At 47.2% G+C, this 21,926-nt stretch overlaps 1 protein-coding gene across 1 annotated transcript in view; it reads left to right on the top strand.

Annotated features, from left to right (window-relative positions):
* The first annotated feature begins 13,200 nt into the window (after positions 1-13,200).
* Positions 13,201-21,926, top strand: part of baiap3 (BAI1 associated protein 3) — a 72,078-nt gene continuing 63,352 nt past the window's right edge. The window contains exon 1 of the mRNA XM_078558426.1: positions 13,201-13,300. Within this exon, the coding sequence (XP_078414552.1) occupies positions 13,206-13,300 (95 nt within the window). The 5' untranslated portion in view covers positions 13,201-13,205. The remainder of the gene's footprint in view (positions 13,301-21,926) is intronic.

Here is a 21,926-nt window from a genome sequence, read left to right as displayed (position 1 = left end):
TTTTTGTCTTTGTCATTTTGTGTCTTTCTCTCTATCTTGATGTTTGTGTCTCTCTCTCTCTCTCTCTTTCCCCCCTCCCCTTTATTTTTATGTGGCTTTTATCATCTCTTCCTCTCTTTCTACCGCTCCCTCTTTCTCCCTAGGTGTCTGTCTGTCTGCTCTTGTGCTGTTTACAGTGTAAAAGGACAGTTAAACCGCTCTTCCCTGGTTATGCATTTACATCGCAAGTGCTGGCAGTCTCCATGTCCATTTCTGATTCTGGCATACTTCATCTTTTCATCTTTTCCATTCTGACTGTTCTGTTTCTAACATAGTGCATTTTCTAGTTGCTTTGTTCCCACTGCATGAACACATCAATTTATTTTTGTTCTACCTTGCTATTTTTAGTTTTCCATTATATATCTTTCAGTTCTTTTATTCATTCTGTCTTGTGCGGTTGTTTTTCTTCATCTTCAATTTTTTTTTTGTTTTCCCTCCATCTATCTTTTACTTGGTGTGCAAGTATACCGAAACAGCGGGGCTATAGCGAGGCAGTGGATGCTGGGCCAGGGATGGGCTGAATAGAGAGCCGCTTCTCGAGTGAAACAGTGTGGGAGTCGGGGCAGAGTTGGTGGACAAGGGTCTGGGGGAGCTGAGGTGGGCTAGAGTCTGTCTGCTGCTCTTCAGGGTGTTAACGTGCAGGCAGGGGGAGGGTACAAAGCTTCCACTGAAAGCCACGTTCCACATTGATGTTTCTTCATTAACATGATTAGAGCTTTGCTGAGGAACTGTTTCTAATTTACCCCGTCAAGGTTTATTTTGCTCATTTTGTTAAGGAATTCGAGTACATGTTGAGAAACCTTTTTCTGCTGGCGAGGGAGGGCGGCCTGGGGGTCTCGGAGAGGGAGCCGGGTCATAGGCGAATGGTTGGGAAACGCTTCTTCATTTAAAGGCTGGTAAAAGTTTGGAACTCTCTCCCTCGCCAAACAATAGGTGCCTGGCTCAATTAATAATTCAAAACTAAGATCGATAGATTGCTGCTAACCAAGGCTATGGAAGGGTATGGAGCCCAGGCAAGGGCATGGAGCAAAATACAATCAGTGATGATCTCATTGAATGACGGAACAGGCTCGAAGGGCTGAACGGCCTCTTCCTGCTCCTATGTTCATGTGAAGATCACTTTATTGAAGATAATTAGTTTCATTTCTTGGGGTCCCCTGTTTTCCCGCGTTCTGTCTCCTCAGGTAAGAACAGTGGCCAAAACTTGGGTTCCTGGGTGACCCCACGAGTGGACCGATTGGGGGGAGGGCCTGGTGCGGCTGTGGGGCGGGGGATTAACTGCAGCGTTAAAGACACATTCGAACATATCCATTAGTGAAAAAAAAACATCAGTGAGAGAGAGAGAGATCTCAGGTGAGGTGATTGAATGTAATCTAATTGTTCAATTTAAGCAACAAATTCATGAAGAGGCGATTGGTTGAAAGCTCAGAACTGCCCCCCCCCCCCCCCCCCCCACAAAGCTTGCCACACGCTGTCAGACATGATCCCTCAGCTGATGTTCAGCTCCAATGTCAGTCACAGCCTCTCACAGGTCCCTTGTTGGGGAGAGCTTCCTCCCTTGAGCTTTATTCGCACTCCCTCCGGCATTCCCCGGGTTTCTCGCACCGCTCGCCAGTGTAGTGTGTGTCGGTGATCCACACTCATCCCATCAGCTGGATTTCCAGACCTGTCTCCCATCCCTAAAAGCCTATCCGTTGGTTCTACACCACTCCCAGCACACGTTCGGCCGTGTGAGTCTCTCTCTCTCTGGACAAGCGGTGCCCCAGCTGTAATCTTCACATGAACATAGGAACAGTAGGATCCCAACAGCCCCTCTCCTCTCTCCACTGGCCTGGTTCAATCCCAGATCAGCACCAGCCTCCAGTCAGAGTCTCTGATGGTCAGTTACATTGGAACCATTCCTCCGCCGGTCAGGAAGGTACCCCATGAAAATCTAAGGTGTCCCTAACCCTTTAAATAATTTCTGAGGGGTTAATTTGAAATGGACAGTTGAGTGTTCTTCCGCGACGTCCAATTCTCGTAAATGAAATCCCATCTCCGCCTGCATTCCCGTACGTTAATCTTTCAAATAAACCTTTCCAGTTATCGGAGTAAGGCACTTGCCTTTTCCCCAGTGACAGACTGTCCCCTGCCCTTAACAACGAGGCAGCTTCTACTTCAACTGCCGCCACTTTTGGAAAAAAAATACATAAAGGTAAAGAAATCTTAAAGTCCGTAATACACGGAATCAGCAGAGAGGGGTCCTGGGACCGTTCGTATCCCGAGTGAAGATCCCCATGCATGGACGGCTGGACACTAGGACATCCCCTGTTAGAGGCTGGACACTGGGAGGCCACATGATGGGGAACTGGACACTGAGAGACCACATGATAGGGAACTGGACACTGGGAGGCCACGTGATAGGGAACTGGACCCTGGGAGGCCACGTGATAGGGAACGGGACCCTGCGAGGCCACGTGATAGGGAACTGGACACTGGGAGGCCACGTGATGGGGAACTGGACACTGGGAGGCCACGTGATAGGGAACTGGACACTGGGAGGCCACGTGATAGGGAACTGGACACTGGGAGACCACATGATGGAGAAATGGACACTGGGAGACCACATGATAGGGAACTGGACACTGGGAGACCACAGCTGTTGGAGAACTGTGCAGGAAGTGACCACCCTTTAGAAATCTGGATACTGATAGATGACCTGTTAGAGAGTTAGACACTGGGAGGACACCTTTTAGAGAGAAGGATACTGGGAGATCACTTGTTAAAGAGTTAGACACAGGGAGATCATCTGTTAGCTAGATGTTGGGAGACCATATTAAGGGGAAGGACACTGGGAGACTACCTGTTAGAGCTGAACAGTCGGAGACCATCTGTTGGAAGGATATGGGAATTCACTTCTGGACACTGGAGTCCATCTGTTTGACCGCTGGACACTGGAAAACTACATGTTAGTGAAGTGGACACCTGGGAGACCACCTGTTAGACAGCCGGACACTGGGAGACCACCTGTTAGACAGCCGGACACTGGGAGACCACCCGTTATACAGCCGGACACTGGGACACCCCCTGTTAGACAGCCGGACACTGGGAGACCCCCTGTTAGACAGCTGGCTACTGGGAAACCACCTGTTAGACAGCTGGACACTGGAAGACCACCTGTTAGACAGCAGGACACTGGAAGACCACCTGTTAGACAGCTGGCTACTGGGAAACCACCTGTTAGACAGCTGGCTACTGGGAGACCACTGTTAGACAGCCGGCTACTGGGAGACCACCTGTTAGACAGCCGGCTACTGGGAGACCACCTGTTAGACAGCTGGCTACTGGGAGACCACCTGTTAGACAGCTGGCTACTGGGAGACCACCTGTTAGACAGCTGGCTACTGGGAGACCACCTGTTAGACAGCTGGCTACTGGGAGACCACCTGTTAGACAGCTGGCTACTGGGAGACCACCTGTTAGACAGCTGGCTACTGGGAGACCACCTGTTAGACAGCTGGCTACTGGGAGACCACCTGTTAGACAGCTGGCTACTGGGAGACCACCTGTTAGACAGCTGGCTACTTGGAGACCACCTGTTAGACAGTTGGCAACTGGGAGACCACCTGTTAGACAGCTGGCTACTGGGAGACCACCTGTTAGACAGCTGGCTACCGGGAGACCACCTGTTAGCTGGCAACCGGGAGACCACCTGTTAGACAGCTGGCAACCGGGAGACCACCTGTTAGACAGCTGGCTACTGGGAGACCACCTGTTAGACAGCTGGACGCTGGGAGACCACCTGTTAGACAGCTGGACGCTGGGAGACCACCTGTTAGACAGCTGGACGCTGGGAGACCACCTGTTAGACAGCTGGACGCTGGGAGACCACCTGTTAGACAGCTGGACGCTGGGAGACCACCTGTTAGACAGCTGGACGCTGGGAGACCACCTGTTAGACAGCTGGACGCTGGGAGACCACCTGTTAGACAGCTGGACGCTGGGAGACCACCTGTTAGACAGCTGGCTGCTGGGAGACCACCTGTTAGACAGCTGGCTGCTGGGAGACCACCTGTTAGACAGCTGGCTACTGGGAGACCACCTGTTAGACAGCTGGCTACTGGGAGACCACCTGTTAGACAGCTGCCTACTGGGAGACCCCTTGTTAGACAGCTGCCTACTGGGAGACCCCCTGTTAGACAGCTGGACACTGGGACACCCCCTGTTAGACATCTGGACACTGGGAGACCACCTGTTAGACACTGGACGCTGGGAGACCACGTGTTAGACAGCTGGACGCTGGGAGACCACGTGTTAGACAGCTGGACGCTGGGAGACCCCCTGTTAGACAGCTGGACGCTGGGAGACCCCCTGTTAGACAGCTGGACGCTGAGAGACCCTCTGTTAGATAGCTGGACGCTGGGAGACCACCTGTTAGACAGCTGGACACTGGGAGACCACCTGTTAGACAACTGGACGCTGGGAGACCACCTGTTAGACAGCTGGACACTGGGAGACCACCTGTTAGACAGCTGGCTACTGGGAGACCACCTATTAGACAGCTGGCTACTGGGAGACCACCTGTTAGACAGCTGGCTACTGGGAGACCACCTGTTACACAGCTGGACACTGGGAGACCACCTGTTAGACAGCTGGACACTGGGAGACCACTTGTTAGACAGCTGGACGCTGGGAGACCACCTGTTAGACAGCTGGACGCTGGGAGACCACCTGTTAGACAGCTGGACGCTGGGAGACCACCTGTTAGACAGCTGGCTACCGGGAGACCACCTGTTAGACAGCTGGCTACCGGAAGACCACCTGTTAGACAGCTGGCTACTGGGAGACCACCTGTTAGACAGCTGGCTACTGGGAGACCACCTGTTAGACAGCTGGCTACTGGGAGACCACCTGTTAGACAGCTGGCAACTGGGAGACCACCTGTTAGACAGCTGCCTATTGGGAGACCCCCTGTTAGACAGCTGGCTACTGGGAGACCACCTGTTAGACAGCTGGACACTGGGAGACCACCTGTTAGACAGCTGGACGCTGGGAGACCACCTGTTAGACAGCTGGCTACTGGGAGACCACCTGTTAGACAGCTGGCTACTGGGAGACCACCTGTTAGACAGCTGGCTACTGGGAGACCACCTGTTAGACAGCTGGACACTGGGAGACCACCTGTTAGCCAGCTGGACACTGGGAGACCCCCTGTTAGACAGCTGGACACTGGGAGACCCCCTGTTAGACAGCTGGACACTGGGAGACCCCCTGTTAGACAGCTGGACGCTGGGAGACCACCTGGTAGACAGCTGGACGCTGGGAGACCACCTGTTAGACAGCTGGACGCTGGGAGACCCCCTGTTAGACAGTTGGACGCTGGGAGACCCCCTGTTAGACAGCTGGACGTTGGGAGACCCCCTGTTAGTCAGCTGGACGCTGGGAGACCACCTGTTAGACAGCTGGACGCTGGGAGACCCCCTGTTAAACAGCTGGACGCTGGGAGACCACCTGTTAGACAGCTGGACGCCGGGAGACCACCTGTTAGACAGCTGGACGCTGGGAGACCCCCTGTTAAACAGCTGGACATTGGGAGACTACCTGTTAGACAGCTGGACACCTGCTAGACCGCCTGGCCTGCCAGATCTTGCACGGGTCAGCCATTGGGCTAATAATGTGGGGGTTCTGGTGCTCTGTGCGTTTTGAGCAGGTCTCTGGCGGATGATCAATAGCCGAGACTCTCAAACGAGCACAATATTCATACAAGAAAAGGACATAAAATCAGGAATTGTGCCCGTGCAGCTTCATAATGAATCTAAATAAGCAGTCAGCTCCTGGCGGCACTTCTGTAACCAGCTGTAAATCACAGCTTCCTTTTCTCACCGTCATTTATTGTGGGATTTGTTCAGTCAGGTAAACCAGTCTCTGAAAATGAAGTATATTATGAAATTTTAATGCCAGTCCTGGCCTCCCAACAATGTCAGCTGACTACAGACCCCTCCCCCGTCCCCAATTAGCCTGTCTATCAATCCCTCTCAAATACAATCTAATTGCTAACTCTCAGATATCTGTTATTCTATGTATAACTAGCGTCCCAACCCGCCATTAAACTCCAGCCTCTAACTCACCCCCAGGTATCTGTCTTTCTACATGTAATCCCCTTCCCCACAACCCCCACCTCTCAAAACACACACACAACACCTTGATTATATTGTTATCCCAGTTTGTGTCTCACTCCTGGGTATCTGTTATTCTACACGTAAACATCATCCCCACACCCGTCCACTCAGCCTCTCATTCACATTCCAGCCTTCAGCTCACTCTTGGGTATCTGTTATTATATTATAATCCCCGCTCCGCCGCCTGCCCCTTGATTAAATCCCAGATTGCAACACATCCCCGGGTATCTGTTATTCTATTATCGTAGCAGCAGCCTTGTTTACAGCCTTCGGTACACGATAAAGTTCTGGAGGGTCTGCAGAGAGGGTACACGCAGAACCGCGTGTGCACTCACGGAATGCACACATAGGCAGGCACTGGCATGCACACCGCACGGACAAATATGCGCGTACTCACAGCAGAAATGGACAGACGGCTATATGCACACAAGAACCCTGCAAATGCAGTTGTACTTCAAGCTGTGTCTAACATTGAAAGGCTCTGAGTGTTCTTTGAATGGACAGCGTCTTAGAGACTGAAGCAGAAGGAATAAGGAAGTTGCTGTTTATCCTCCAGTTTCAAATTAAAGTTTACATCTTGGGAGTACAGTTCGGAACCTCGAATAGGAGGCAAGGAGGCACTGTAACCCTTTGGCACTGAGTGATTGCTGATCTGGTGGGTGGGGGAAGTCACCATTCTTCAAGAAAGGAGTGTGGGGGCGGGTTTACAGCAAAAATATCTCCTTCCCAGTCATGTAACGTCAATGTTGCTATTTTATTTCAAAGAAGTGATGCCTTCATCCAGGGAATTAATTGAGAGGTGAAAAATGACGCATAAATTCTCTCTGATACCCTGCCCCAGATATTCCCTCTTTAGCAGTTCCTAGAAGCAACTTACCATGGAGGGGGTCTTTTAACATGGTGAGGCTGTTTCACTGCAGCTACCACGCAGTTCTGGCTGACCAGGAAACTCTCCTGCTCTTATTGTCTGTAATGGAAGGATTTGCAGGTTTACAGTCAACCTGCTTGGCCATTACCATGAGCAGCATACCCTCCATGGCCATTAACTCCACTGTGCCACAAGACCACCTCTTGCCCCAGGTACTAGGGATTAATGGTACCCAGTCTCAGGCCAACGTACAAATCACTCTGTCCTGCACAGACTGCATGTGTCAATGTGTCTGTAGGTAGTTCTGCCCATAATGCATGAAGGCCCAGGCATTAATCACATTAACCTTGTCATTTGGGATGAAGTATCTAACCTCACTACAAGGGCAGTTTAGACAGATGGTGGATCAGACACTTGTGACCATCAGCAGAGATCGGGAGGAATCTCTTTACTCAGAGCGTTATTACAGCTTGGAATGCTTTGCTGCAGAGAATGTTTGAGGCAGAAATCATTGTATTTTTTAAAGGGAAATTGGATAAAAATGTGAAGCAGAGGGAAATCAGGGTTCTGCGAGGAGCTGTACTGTCTCTCTGTGTCCATGGTGCTGGGTTGGGCTCCACAGGGTGCAGTGGATATATGTTATTTAAAGAAACGTGTCTCTGCCTACCAGGTCAGTCCCAAATGGTTACATTCAATATCAAACTGCTTCCTTCCCTCCCATCGGCAGGACTACACTCAGTTTTAAATCGGTGTTCCCATAATTCTCTCTCTTGTTTCAGAACCTGTGGATGTTTTCGAGAAGGAAGAACTGACTGAGGTAAAAATTATTCACAGACTGTGACACCCACAAACACCCCCCCCCCACCCCCCCCACCCGTCCTAGATACTTCGCTGGGTCAATATCCAATTTGACATTGAGTCTCTTCCTTAGGTCCCTCATCATTGATTCCCTAAGCAGAGGAAATGGCCTTCATTTACTCTTTCAAAACCTGCCTTAATTTAAAAACCTGGATTAAATTTCCCCTCAGCCTCCTCTTCTCCAATCAATCAGAACAGTCTCAGTATCTCAACTCTCTTCTCATAATCTCCTATCACTGGCATCATCCAGATAAATCTACACTGGCTGCTCTCTCTGCCCCTACTATCCTTTCTATAATGAAGTGCCCAAAACTGAATCCAATCTTTAACTGTGACCCAACCAATGTTTAGTACAAATTTATCATTATTTCTGTATGCTTGTACCAAATGCCTCCATTTATCAAACCCCAAATGCCATTGGAGTTTCTATGACTTTATCTTCCCAAACTCTCACTTTCAGGGAATTATTTATTTGAGCCCCTTGGTCCCTCTATTCATCCACCTTTCAATGTCTTCCCGACTGTTTACTTCTGCATTTCACATTTTCCCACCTAAGTCATTTTACCCCACAGTTCTCCATGTTAAATTGCATTTGCCACCCTGTCTGGCTATTTCATGGATCTGTCTATATTCCTGAAGCCCTCACTGTTTGCTAAACCTCCTCCTTTTGAGTCATCAGCAAATTTTGCAATCCTCCGGGAGCCAAATTCAAAAGGTACATCAAAAACAGAAAATGCTGGAAAACGTCAGCAGGTCTGGCAGCATCTGTGGAAAGAGAAACAGAGTTAACGTTTCGAGTCTGTATGACCCTTCTCCAGAGCTGAAGAGAAGTGGAAATGTGATGAAATTTATACTGTTGAAGGGGGTGGGGCAGGTGGAGCTGGATAGAAGGCCAGCGATAGGTGGAAACAAAGGAGGGATGGACAAAGATGTCATGAACTAAAGGACAAAGGGAGTGTTAGTGGTAGTGGTCACTGTTGCAGGCCTTCTATCCAGCTCCACCTGCCCCACCCCCCTTCAGCAGTATAAATTTAATCACATTTCCACTTCTCTTCAGCTCTGAAGAAGGGTCATACAGACTCGAAACGTTAACCCTGTTTCTATCACCACAGATGCTGCCAGACCTGCTGAGTTTTTCCAGCATTTTCTGTTTTTGTTTCAGATTTCCAGCATCTGCAGTATTTTGCTTTTATCAAAATGTGCATATTCGCCAAGAACATAAATGGTCCCAACACTGAACCCTGGGCAAAACAGAGAAACCTGGGCGTACCGCTGAACCCTGGGCATACCGCTGAACCCTGGGCATACCGCTGAACCCTGGACAAAACAGAGAAACCTGGACATAACACTGAACCCTGGATGTACCACTGATCCCAGGGCCTGGGCATAACACTGAACCCTGGGTCTACCACTGAACCTTGGGTGTGTCACTGAACCCTAGACATACCATTTCTAACTCTCTCCAATCTAGGCAAACCCATTTACCCCAACCCTTTGTTTCTCATTCAAAAACCAACTTTCTATCCAAGCTGGTACATTTCCTCTTGTCCCATATTCCTGAATGTTTCCTAACAAAAGCCTCTTGCAAGATTATTTTTGAAAGACTGCACACTGCATCTACTGCCTTCCTTTTATCCATCCCATCAGTCACGTCTCCAAAAAACTGCTAAATTTCTCAAGCGTGTCGTTAGCAGACATAATGCTGCAGTCCTTGTTTAACATATGAGTTTCTAAATGCTCGCTAACTATATTTCACATTATCTGTGCTAAAGGATCCATTTTAACCCTGTCTGCTTGGCGGGACAAGGTAGTCAGGGAGTTAAAGTGGTAATTTGATGTTCACTGCTGCCTTCCCAACACATTTACACACACCACCATTTTCACCCCGACAATTTGATCACAGAGAATGCACGTGTTACAGCCATCCAACACAATTCGACTCCCTGCTGCACCCCTGACAACTCCAACCTTCTATTATTTGATTTAATAATAGAAACCCTTACTAGTTTATTTTATATTATCTGCTATTGGCTTTTAACCATTCTCATCTCCATCTCCCTACTGCATTTTCTATATTTCCCATGATTTTCATTTAGATTTGTTGCATGAGCTGTGGCTCAGTTGGTAGCACACTTGCCTCTGAATCATAAAGTACTGGGTTCAAGTCCCACTCCAGGACTTGAGTACCAAAATCTAAGCTGACACTCCAGTGCAGTACTGAGGGAGAACTACACTGTCAGAAGTGCTGTTGTTTGGATGAGATGTTGAACCGAGGCCCTGTCTGCCCTCTCAGGTGGGTGTAAGAGATCCATGGACACTGTTTTGAAGTTATCCCTGGTATCCTGGCCAATATTTACCCTTCAATTAACATCACAAAAAATATAGATTGCCTGCTATTCTGCTGTTTGTGGTGGTCTGGTGGTCATTAAAAGCACAGTATAAACGCAATTCTTTTTTTTTGTTGTGTTTGGTTTTAATCTATTCACTCATGAAACTCTACAGTTTTGACCTTACAGGAGGATATTTGTGTTGTGCTCTGTCCATCTCATATTTAAACATTTTCCATTGAAGATTCTTCACAATTTGATAACTTTTCGCCTGGTTAGTTTGGATCGGATTCTTTCTTATTTCACAGCTTTATCTTTTTCCAGCCTGATCTTTGCTTCATTGTCTGAATGTGAAATAGATGTGACAACTATCTCTAATTGCAGACCTTGTTGGCTGTCCTGCTGCCTGCTTAACTTCTCCTTTGCTTTCTCTTCTTCCTTGTCCCCTGTGCAGCTTCAACATTTTCAAACTGCCGTTTGCCTTTGTGAGCAACAGTCAAACTCAGCAAATTATCATCACTGGAGCTTCCTCTTTGGGCCTCCCTCTCTGGCCAATCATCATTGGGCCTCTCTCCCTGGGGCCCCCTTCCCTGGGCCTCTGCCTATGGCCATCAGACCCTGGGGATGTTTTCCCTCTTTCAGACAACAATCTTGGGCAGCCAAACGTCAGCCATCCTCAAGATGAGACCTGAAGGTTTATTTGGACAGTCTTGATCCCAGACCCAAACTCATCAAGGCTCCTTTGACAGCACCTTTCAAACCCATGACCTCTACCACCTGCAAGTTCCCCTCTGAGTCACTCGTCATCCTGACTTGGAGCTATATCGCCATTCCTTCACTGTTGTTTGGTCAAAATCCTGGAACTCCCTCTCTAACAGCACATGGATCTATCTACACCACATTGACTTCAGTAGTTCAAAAAGGTGGCTCACCACCACCTTCTCGAGGGCAATTAGGGATAGTGCTGCATTGGCAGAGGGGCAGTACTGATTAAGCACTACAATGTTGGAGGGACAGTACTGAGGGAATGCTGCGCTGTTGGAGGGGCAGTACTGGGATAGCGCAGCACTGACAGAGCGCCAATACTGAGGGAGTACTGCACTGCTGGAGGAGCAATACTGAGGGAGCACTGCACTGTTGGAGGGGCAGGACTGAGAGAGCGTTGCATGGTCAGAGGTCGGGACTGAGGGAACGTTACACTCTTGGAGGGGTAGGACTGAGGAAGCGCTGCAATGTGAGAGGGGCACTGCTGAGGGAGCACTGTACAGTTGGAAGGGCAGGACTGAGGGAGCACTGCACTGTCGGAGGGGTAGTACTGAGGGAGCACTGCACTGTCAGAGGGGGTAGTACTGAGGGTGCACTGCACTGTCGGAGGGGTAGTACTGAGGGTGCACTGCACTGTCGGAGGGGTAGTACTGAGGGAGCACTGCACTGTCGGAGGGGTAGTACTGAGGGAGCACTGCACTGTCGGAGGGGCAGTACTGAGGGAGCACCGCACTGTCGGAGGTGCTGGCTTTGAAATGAAGTGTTAAACCTGTCGTTTTCAACACTGGTGCTTCTGACTCTGGTCTGGCAACACCAACCTGCATGGATTCTGGCTGCAAATTGGAATTGAGTTGGGAAATGGGTGATTGGTTACACTCTCAAATCTGTTCAATTTAAAAGGGAGTTATAAACAAAGGTAACTAATCCCTTTCCAGTGTGTCTCAGTCAGCCCTGTGCTTCTTATGGTTGAAGTCAGTTTAGACTTTATATCCTGGGAATGGATGCTTTATACAGAAGTCCTCTGGCAGCAGGTGGGTGTGGGTGAACATAGAACAACCTGATAACAGGAATCAAGCAACCACCACCACAATATCCCATAACAAACACAAGAGTTCTTTGTATTTTCAGCATTTCACAATAGTGAGTAGTAATAATGGAGAATATAGTCTAGGCTGGGATTTGCATGCATTTGTTTGAGGATTAGGTTTGGGAAAAAGGGCAGCCTGGTGTTAAACATTGCTATAAACTGAGGGAGTGGAAGAGATGCTGTATATCCGTACAGTCTGCACCAGGAGGGATTCTGTGTATTTGTATAGTGAATTCCAGGAGACATTCTATGTACCAGTGCTGTGGAAGAGGTTCTGTCTACCAGTATAGCGTACAGCGGAAGAAGTATTGTATACCAATGTAGTGTACACCAGAAAAGGTTTTGTGTACCCATGTAATGTACACTAGGAGAGGTTCTGTGTACCCGTGTAGTGTACACCAGGAGAGGTTCTGTGTACTCATATACTGTACACCAGGAAAGGTTCTGTGTACCCGTGCAGTGTACACTAAGAGAGGTTCTGCGTACCTATGTAGTATACACCAGGAGGGATCCTGTGTACTTGAATAGTGTACACTAGGAGAGGTTCTGCATATTCGTGTGGTGTACACTAGGAGAGGTTCTGTGTATTTGTATACTGTACATTAGGGGAGTTTCAGTGTACCATTGCAGTGGTTGGATTGGAGAAGTTAATCCAAATATAATTCACATTTTTTTTAATGAAAAGAGGAACAACACCTTGAAAGCTCCAATAATATGATCCGTATGTGCTTGTGGTTCCAGCAGATTGCACTTATCAAGGTGAGTAAAGGGTGTGAAAGAAGGCATTCTGAGAGTTGGAGTCCTCCACTCTTGACTTTCGAGCCTCAGAACCCACAAGTCTTGTTTGCTTTGGAGTGGACACACTGAACTTTCAAAGCATTGTGAAGTTGGATGCCACAAGTGCCGCCAGCTTACTAACCTGGCCTGTGATGCCACCAGAGCTACAGAGTGGCTGGGCCACAGCTGGGGAGCTTGCTAAGTTCTTGGTGCAGTGCCAATGGCACTCAACCAATTCTAATTTCTTAACTATTTTTAATTTCAGGTTTGCATCACTTCCTCCTGCTTATTGAGTCTTTTCACCATTGAGGTGGTGTGTAATCTTAATGCAGCAGCTCCAGAGCCACCAGTCACACCGCAGAATGACAACTCGTCCCGGGACCTCTGCAGAAGAAGCCCAAGCCACTGCCGGTGAGCCCAGGTAAGGGGGAATCAATAACCCAATTATCACAGCTTTTCCCACAGCTCAAAGCTCCTTTGAGCAATTTACTTTTCTTCAGATGTAAAAAATATATATATAAGGTGACCTTAGATTATGCCGTCCACAAAATCTAATCCTAACTGATAACTTTTTGTTAATTAATCATGGGAATTGAGAAACTCTCCGAGATTGATGCTGGTCACTCAGAGTGACTCCTCTGATTCTTGTCAAACACAAGTTTTTCCATCTCATTATCAAAGAGACGTAAAGACTTCCAGCACCAAGAGGGTTAATCAGAGAAAGACCCATCTCCATCCTCAGCAACTAGTAACTACTTGGCCTCCTGAGCACCAACTCCTGAGTCCCAGTGGCAGAGTGCTGGAAAGCCAATCCAATGAAATGGGTCAGCAGTCTGTATCCCAATCCTTGGGGATTTGGGAGAAGTGGGTCAGCAATCTATATTCCAACACCTGGGCATGGGGAGGCTTGTATCCTGGAGAGAGAAAGGGCACAGGGCTCTGTGACATTGGGTCTGTGCCCCCTTTACAGTGCCCCGGGTGCCTGACCAGTGTAGGAGGGTGGTTGTGGATGGTGGAAGATTTGTGCCCACAGTCATCACTGATTATGCTTGTGAGGTGGAAGGGGACTAAAGGGATTCTCTACCTTATTTTTCTCTTGGTGCTTTTAGTGTCCGCCAGGTTTAGAACCAAGAGCAGAAATTGGTAGGAGGGTTAGTGCCCAAGGCTGCAAGTTTCTTTTCAAAAACTCAGCAAAACCCTCAGAGGGCAGATTGCAGATCTTCTGCTCTAAGATCTAAGCTGCACCTTATGCAGTGCATTCTGGAACCATCTGCCGGTCAGGCATCCAGGATGGGAGGAAACAAAATCGTCTCACCACATCCTGCTGAATGTTTCCTAATCTCAGTTTCTCCAGATGACCTCCCACTCCATTCTTCAAACATATTTATCCAGCTCCATTTTGAAAGCATTGATCGGCACAACATGAACAACTTTTGTAGTCTGCTCTTTGTTGGGGTTCGAGCTGGGTGGTGACGGGGGTGGGGGCAGGGTTTGGGGGTTGGAGAGATTTAATCCCTCAGCTCTTTTGAAGTTTCTAAACTTTAAAGCATTGGCTCCTGTACATTATTTTGTCCCTGCATCTGTGAATACCTGGGAATGTTTTCCTATGTTAAAGATTCTTTAACGTAAATGCAAATTGTTGTTGAGGTATTTGTTGTCACCTGTAAATAAACTAGCTGCTTAGTCACTGACATGATTCACTATTATCCCTCTGGAGAGGGTCAGCCTGATCTACCTGTTACTCCAGACCCATACAAAATAATTGACCCTTCAACTCCTCAGGACAACTAGAGATGGGCAATAAATGTGGCAATTGCTGTTAAGTAAACACAGCCTGAAATCACTCAGAGTTTCATTGCTATTTGGTCAGGAAACATTGTGCCCCAAGAGGAAATATACATTAAAAAATCATCTACACCAGAGGATTTTAAAGCCAGGAATCACAACAGTCTTCATCTTCAAATAACACAGGCTCGGCTGTATGAATCTCTCCTAATAAGTTTGATACTAAACCTATCTCAATTCCACCCCTTCCCCCAAATTAAACAAGCTTAAAATACTTGTAACTTGTAACAAGTAATTTCTATTTTAGTCGCAGAGGTGAAAGGTCAGTGTTCTGGTTGCTCAAGTGAGTACTGTGCACTCATCCCTCCCACCTGCCCTCACACTTCCTTCAGTTTCTCTTTCCTCATCGCCCAGAGTGAATCTTCCTGTTTTTAAATTCCCCTTTTTTACATGCTGACTAGACCTAAAACAGAGGCAGGTCTGGAACCAGGGGTAAATGCATTGAATAAGATGTGGTCAATGAGCTATTACAGATCAGTAGAATGATCTAGGCTAACTCAGCTCTCGAGAGTAAACCTGGAAGTGAACAGGATTAGAGACAGCGCAGGAAATGAGGAGTGTAATGTATTGGGGCTAGAATTGCACAGGATCAGGAATGGAATAGTGTTATGTTTTACTATGGGGTCGCTTTGCTTGTGCAGTGGTTGCACACTTATCTGTCAGCAGGCGAGTCGATTACAATATACTGCAGACGCACAGACCAATATGAAATGAAGCACACACTGTTTATTTACACAAACAACAGAGCACTAACATGTGTGCTTCTCCAACCGGACCCTGCTCTAGACTAACATTAACATTGTAGCCCGTGCTACACAGCTATTGGGTCTTACAGTCACATGGTCAATCTGCTCACAGTCTCCTAAAGGTTATTACACACCAGATTACCACATCCCTCACCCTTTACTTGAAAGTACATTTTACAATATATTAACTATTTACAAAAATGAACTATTTACAAATTCAGTCTCTCTGGAGGCTTTTTCAAACGTGTCGACCGTCATAGTTCTACAACTTCCGATGGTTTATCTGAGGCCTCCCTCTCAGGAGTTATCTGTCCACTAGGCTCCCTAGTAGGAACCTGTAAGTTTGCCTCTTCCACTCTCTAAGGGTCAATGGGTTCTGCAGGTACTTCCAAAGCAAGAAGAGTTCCTTCTTCCTATGGCGTAGACTCCAACAGGAATGGTTGGAGCACCTTTTTTGTGAATCTGTTTCCTGTTTCCTGAGGTGATCTACATGTCTCCTGATTATCCAACCTTCAACTGATATATGGTAGGACTGGGGCCCTGTCACTGCACTGACTTCACCTGATAGCCATTAGCTTCTCCTACAGTGAAGTTTCTTTCATGACCTTAGTAATCATGTTCATTTTTCTGGGCCTCCTGACTTCTCTCTACCCCACCCCCTAAATTTGACCTTATGAGGCTTAACCGTGTCCTGGGACATCTCTTCATTAATAATTCTGCGGGCGCAATACCTATGAGCATATGTGGCATAGTTCTGTAGCTGAGCAGGAATGATAACTTTGTTGCTATGGAGATCCCTTTTGTTTTTTCATTCCGGACTTGAAGGTCTGGACTGTACTCTCGGCCAGCCCATTGGATGCAGGGTGGTATGGTGGGGTCTTGACATGTGTTATGCCATTGAGATTTGTAAATCTTTGGAACTCCCCGCGAGTGAATGCCATTCCATTGTCAGACACTATTATTTCTAGTAAACCTTGTGTCGTGAAACTGACGCAATCTGTCTATGGTGGCAGCAGGTGTGGGTGATCGCACCTCATACACATCCATCCATTTGGAGTGAGTCGATAAGTAAAGGGAACATTGTGCCTAAAAAAGTCCCCACATAGTAAACATGGAGGCCTTCCTGGCCATTCCCAATGATGCAGTAGAATAGAAGGAGGCAATTTCTGCACCTATTGACCATGTTTTTGATTTCAGTGTCTGCCCCTGGCCACCATAACTAGCTGTGCGCCAACATTTCCATTTTGGAAATGCCAGGGTGAGCACTATGCAATTCTATCAATAATGGTTGTCTTCCTCTGGGAGGCACAATGACTCTCGCTCCCCACAGTAAGATGCTATCCTGGCAGGTGAGCTCGTATCTCCTGTTAAAGTAGGGCTTCATCGCGTCTGACTTTGGCTCGTTAGACCATCCCTGCAAGACTTGTTCCCTGACGTGAGACAAAACTGGATCGCGGTCTGTCTATTCTCTGATCTGTTTGGCATTCACTGGTGATGAGTCCAGAAAGTTTAACAACAAAACAAGTTCTTGAGGGATGGGGATATTCACAGTGCTGTCCTTTAGGGGTAATCGGCTCAGCGCGTCAGCATTGGCAATCTAGCTTCCCAGCCGATGGATAAAAGCACATTGATAAGCAGCTAGAATCAGCGCCCACCTTTGGATGCATGCTGAGGTGATTGGGATATTGCCTCATCTCCCCCGAACAAGCCTAGTAGTGGCTTGTGGTTGGATACTATGGTGAAGTGGCGACCATAGTTGTTTTGGTGGAATTTCTTAATGCCAAATACGAAAGCTTTCTTTCTCTATTTGTGAGTATCTTCGTTCTGCCACGCTGAGTGTTCTTGAAACATAGCCAATGGGCCATTCGGAGCCATCTGTCAGCTGGCAGGAGAGTACTGCCCATACCCCCAAAGGAGATGCATCGCATGTTAAAATCAATTGTTTCTTTGGGTTGAAATGTACCAACAGGGCCGATTGAATATAGTAACTGCTTTACTGTTATAAAAGCCTGTTGTTGTGGGGCTTGCCAAGTTTACCTGTGGTTTTTCTTGAGTAACCCATATAATGGAACCAGTACTGTTGACAAATTTGGGAGAAAACAACCGTAGTAGTTAACCATTCCCAAGAAGGACTTGAATTCTGTGGCATTTTTCGGGGCTGGCTCCTCACGAATCCTTGTCTTCTACTGGGTGAAGGCCCTGCGAGTCAACCCTATGACTCAGGTAAATCACTTCTTTTGCTTGGAAGATACATTTTTTCCCTATTCAAGCGTACTCTGGCTTGTGAGAAATGCTTCAATACCTCTCCCAAGTTAGCCAGATGTTCTTCAACAGCTAGTCCTATAACTAGGACACCATTGAGATAAACCACCACATGGGGTAGACCTTGGCGTTAATTTTCCATAGTCCGTTGGAAAATGGCACAAGCCGATGAGACTCCAAAGGGTAACCTGGTATACTGGTATAACACCCTATGTGTGTTGATAGTCACAAAATCCCAAGAGGCCTTTTCTAGCTCGACTTGCTGGTAAGCGTGGCTCATGTCGAGTTTTATATGAGGTTCCCCCTGCCAGCTTGGAGTACAATTCATCAATTTTTGGTATAAGGTCCCTGTCAAGTCCAGCCACTTTGTTGACGGTCAACTTGTAGTTCCAGCATATTCACCTGCTCTGGACAGGCTTCAGTACTGGAACTATGGGTGCTGCCATTCGGAAAATTGTACAGGCATTTTTTATTCATTCATGGTTATAAGACACCCAACCTTTCCAGCCTGTCTAATTCAAAATCCACCTTTTCTCATAATGCATAGGGGACTGACCTCGCCTTCAAGTGTCTGGGGGTTGATCTGGGATCCATATGGATTTTAGTTTGCAGTCCCTGAACCTTCCCGAGCTCTTCCCTGAACATGGGCATATTTCTGTAATAATTCTTGCAGATCTTTCATTCTGAGTTGAAAAATCTCAGTCCACTCTAATTTTATTTCCTTAAGCCAGTTCCAACCAAGTAGACATGGACCCTCCCCTGCTACCACTATCAGGGTTGGTTAGCAGACTGGTTTCCATATTGTACTGGAACCTTGCATATACCTTTCACTTGTATGTTTTCACCAGTATATGTCTTTAGTTTGGCATCTGAGTTTTCCAGCTTTAGTGAGCGGCCTCCTGCATTCAGATACTTAAATATCTGTTCCCCTATGACTGTTATGGATGCCCCTGATCCACCTCATTCAAATGGATTTTCTATTGACTTCTACTGTCATGTAGATTGGCTGTTTTACCCATTTTTAAGTTGTGTAATGAGTAAATATCTGACTCTGTTTCTTCTGTTTCCTCCATTATGTAAATTTCACAACTTCAGCCTTTTTGTTCAAAATTTTGCCTCAATTTTTCTTTACAATATCGCAAAATGTGCCCATTGCAATGGCAGTAGAAGCCCTTGGTTCTTTTAAATTGTCATTCTTTTGTAGGCTGTCTGGTTCCAATTCTGCTGTTATGAATGTGGTTTTTATCCGTTAAGCCATTGCTTTTTGCTGGTCTGTTAATGGTGGCTGTTTCCTGCCTTTCCACGGAGCCCTGCACTTCCGCGCCATTTCTAGCCGGTGTTTCCCTCCCACCGTGAAGAACGGCGCCATTTTGTGCTCTCTTGATTTCTTCTGAATCCCCGACTGCGCTCTCCATTGCGAGCGCCAACTCCAGCGCCTTGCTGAAATCCAAATTTATTTCTGACGACAACCTTTTTTGAATGGCGTCTTCGTTAATCCCACACACTAATCGGTCTCTTAACATGTTATTAATCGAAGTCCCGAACTCACAGAGCCCTGTCAATTGTTTTAAGGCTGCTACACAGCAAGTGACTGTTTCTCCAGGGGCGCAACACCTCAAATTGAATTTAAAACTTTGCATTGTTACCGAGGGCTTCGGATGGAAGTGGCCTTTCACTAGATTCACCAACTCATCAAAGCTCTTGAAACCTGGGGTGTTGGGTGCCAATAGACTACAAATTAGGCCGTATGTTTTACTGCCACATGTCGATATGAGGATCGCCCGCCTCTTCTCCCCCCCCCACCCCGATGTGTCGTTGGCCAAAAAGAAAAATGTGAGGCATTCAACACAATGTGACCAGTCATCGGTGGTCTGATCAAATGGTTCAGTGTGGCTAAATTGTGGCATACTGGAGGGCGATGACTTCGACAACTACAATTGTAATGTACTTACAATCGGTCTGCAGGGCACGGCTAATTCACTTCAGTTGAGTTTTTGCGGCTTTCCTTGGTGTCGTCAACTGGTCGTGTTTTGCCTCGTCGCCAGTTGTTATGTTTTACTATGGGGTCACTTTGCTCGCAAATCGGTTGCACGCTTATCAGTCAGCAGGTAAGTCGATTACAATATACTGCAGACGCACAGACCAATATGAAATGAAGCACAAACTATTTATTTACACAAACAACAGAGCACTAACATGATGTGTGCTTCTCCAACCAGACCCAACTCCAGACTAACGTTAACATGGTAGCCCGCGCTACACAGCTATTGGATCTTACAGTCACATGGTCAATCTACTCACATTCTCTTAAAGGTGTATTACACCCCAGATTACCACAAATAGGAAATCAGTAGGTCAGGGATGGGACAGGAAACAAACAGGATCAGGAATGGAATAGGATACCAGCAGGATCACGGATGGGGCTGGAAACCAATGGGATCAGGTATGGGGATAGATCTAGAAACCAGCAGGATTAAGGATAGAAACCAGGAAAAAGTACTGTACACTCGGATAAAGTACCAGACATTGGGAACAGTTACCAGGTGCTGCGAAATTTATGCACATAAGGATTGCATCTGAACTGCAAGATTCCGTGGATACCCCCAGTCTTTGGGGAACGAGAATTCAGGGAAAGAATGAGTGTCTGGAAGCTGAGTATCTGTAACACAACCCACAGAATTTAGTGAGGGGCACTCTTGAGATAAAGAGGACCGGGATGGTGGAGGCATTTTCCATCAAAACCCGAACCAAGAGATAAAAACACAAAATGCTGGAAAAACTCAGCAGGACTCACAGCACCTGCGGAGGAAGAAACAGAGATAACATTTCGGGTCCAATATGACTCTTCTTCGGTTCTGAAGAGGAGTCATATTGGACTCCATGTTAACTCTGTTTCCTTCTTCACAGACGCTGGCAGACCTGAGTGTTTCCAGTGCTTTTTTTGTTTTTATTTCAGATCTCCAGCATCTGCAGTATTTTGCTTTTATTTTAGCGGACCAAGAGCCTTGCGAGGGGATCACTAAGACAGCAAGCTGAATCATTGGAAACAGGTGGATGAAGGAGAAGGTGAGAGTGATCACCAATTCAATGGTGGGCAAGACTTCCAGACAGAGGCAGTAGAATCAGTGAACAGGAACAGAGACATGACCGGAGGAGAGGTATTGTACAAAATACATAAACAATGGAAGCTGAAATAGGATGCTGGAACTGAGACTGTTGTGATAGTCAGGAACAATGATGTAGTGGGAATATCAGAAACATGATTTGATCAAGTGAATAAACATAACTCAAAACACTCAGGCAACACAGTGTTCAGACAAGGCAGAATGGACAGAATTCAACAGCAGCTTGTATTTATACAGAGCCTTTAAGGGGTTTCACAAAACAAAGTTTGACACCAAGCAACGCCATAGGGCAGATAACCAGAAGCTTAGTCAAAGAGCTAGGTTTTAATGAACATCTTAAAGGAGGAAAGAGAGATGGAGAGGTTTGGGGGGCATGGAGTTTCAGAGCTGAGGGCTGAGGCAGCAGAAGGCAGGGATAAAAATCAGAGGCGCTGAAGAGGCCAAAATTGGAGGAACAGAGAAATCTCAGAGGATTGTGGGGCTGCAAAAGGTTACAGAACTAGGAAGGGTGGAAGCCATGGAGCGATTTGAAAATAACAAGAATTTTAACTATGAAACGTTTAACCGGGAATCAGTGTAAACCAGCAGGCATGGGTGGTGATGTGTGAATGGTACAGAGAAGAGCCCAGAGTTGGTTCTGCTTGGGAGGTCCCAATATATCATCTTTCACTCTGTCTCTATGGGCAGAATTTTTAGGTCGGCCTATTGGCCGCAATTGGCAGATCTGGGATTGGCCAGGGAGCAGACCACCCACCATGATCGGCCCCCAACTGTGATTTCACGCTGATTGGCCAATTAGCGGCCAGCCAGCGTGAGGCGTGTGCTGAAATGCTCAGCGCTGCCGGGATGGGGGCGGGAGGAGGGCGGGCGCTGACGTAAGCACGGGGCGCAGGCCAGCGCTGAGCGAAAGCTCCCTGAAGGCAGAGAGCTGCCTCAGGGAGCTGAAGCCTTGAAAACAGTTAAGTAAAGTTTGTAAAATCAGGAAAAAAATGTCCAAGCATCACAATCAGTCACCTGAACATATACATGATAAAAATGCTGTCCATAGATTTTTTTAAATTTAATAACT

Source organism: Cetorhinus maximus, chromosome 15 (assembly GCF_964194155.1).
Source record: "Cetorhinus maximus chromosome 15, sCetMax3.hap1.1, whole genome shotgun sequence".
NCBI lineage: Eukaryota > Metazoa > Chordata > Chondrichthyes > Lamniformes > Cetorhinidae > Cetorhinus > Cetorhinus maximus.
This window is presented reverse-complemented; position numbering and strand designations above follow the sequence as displayed.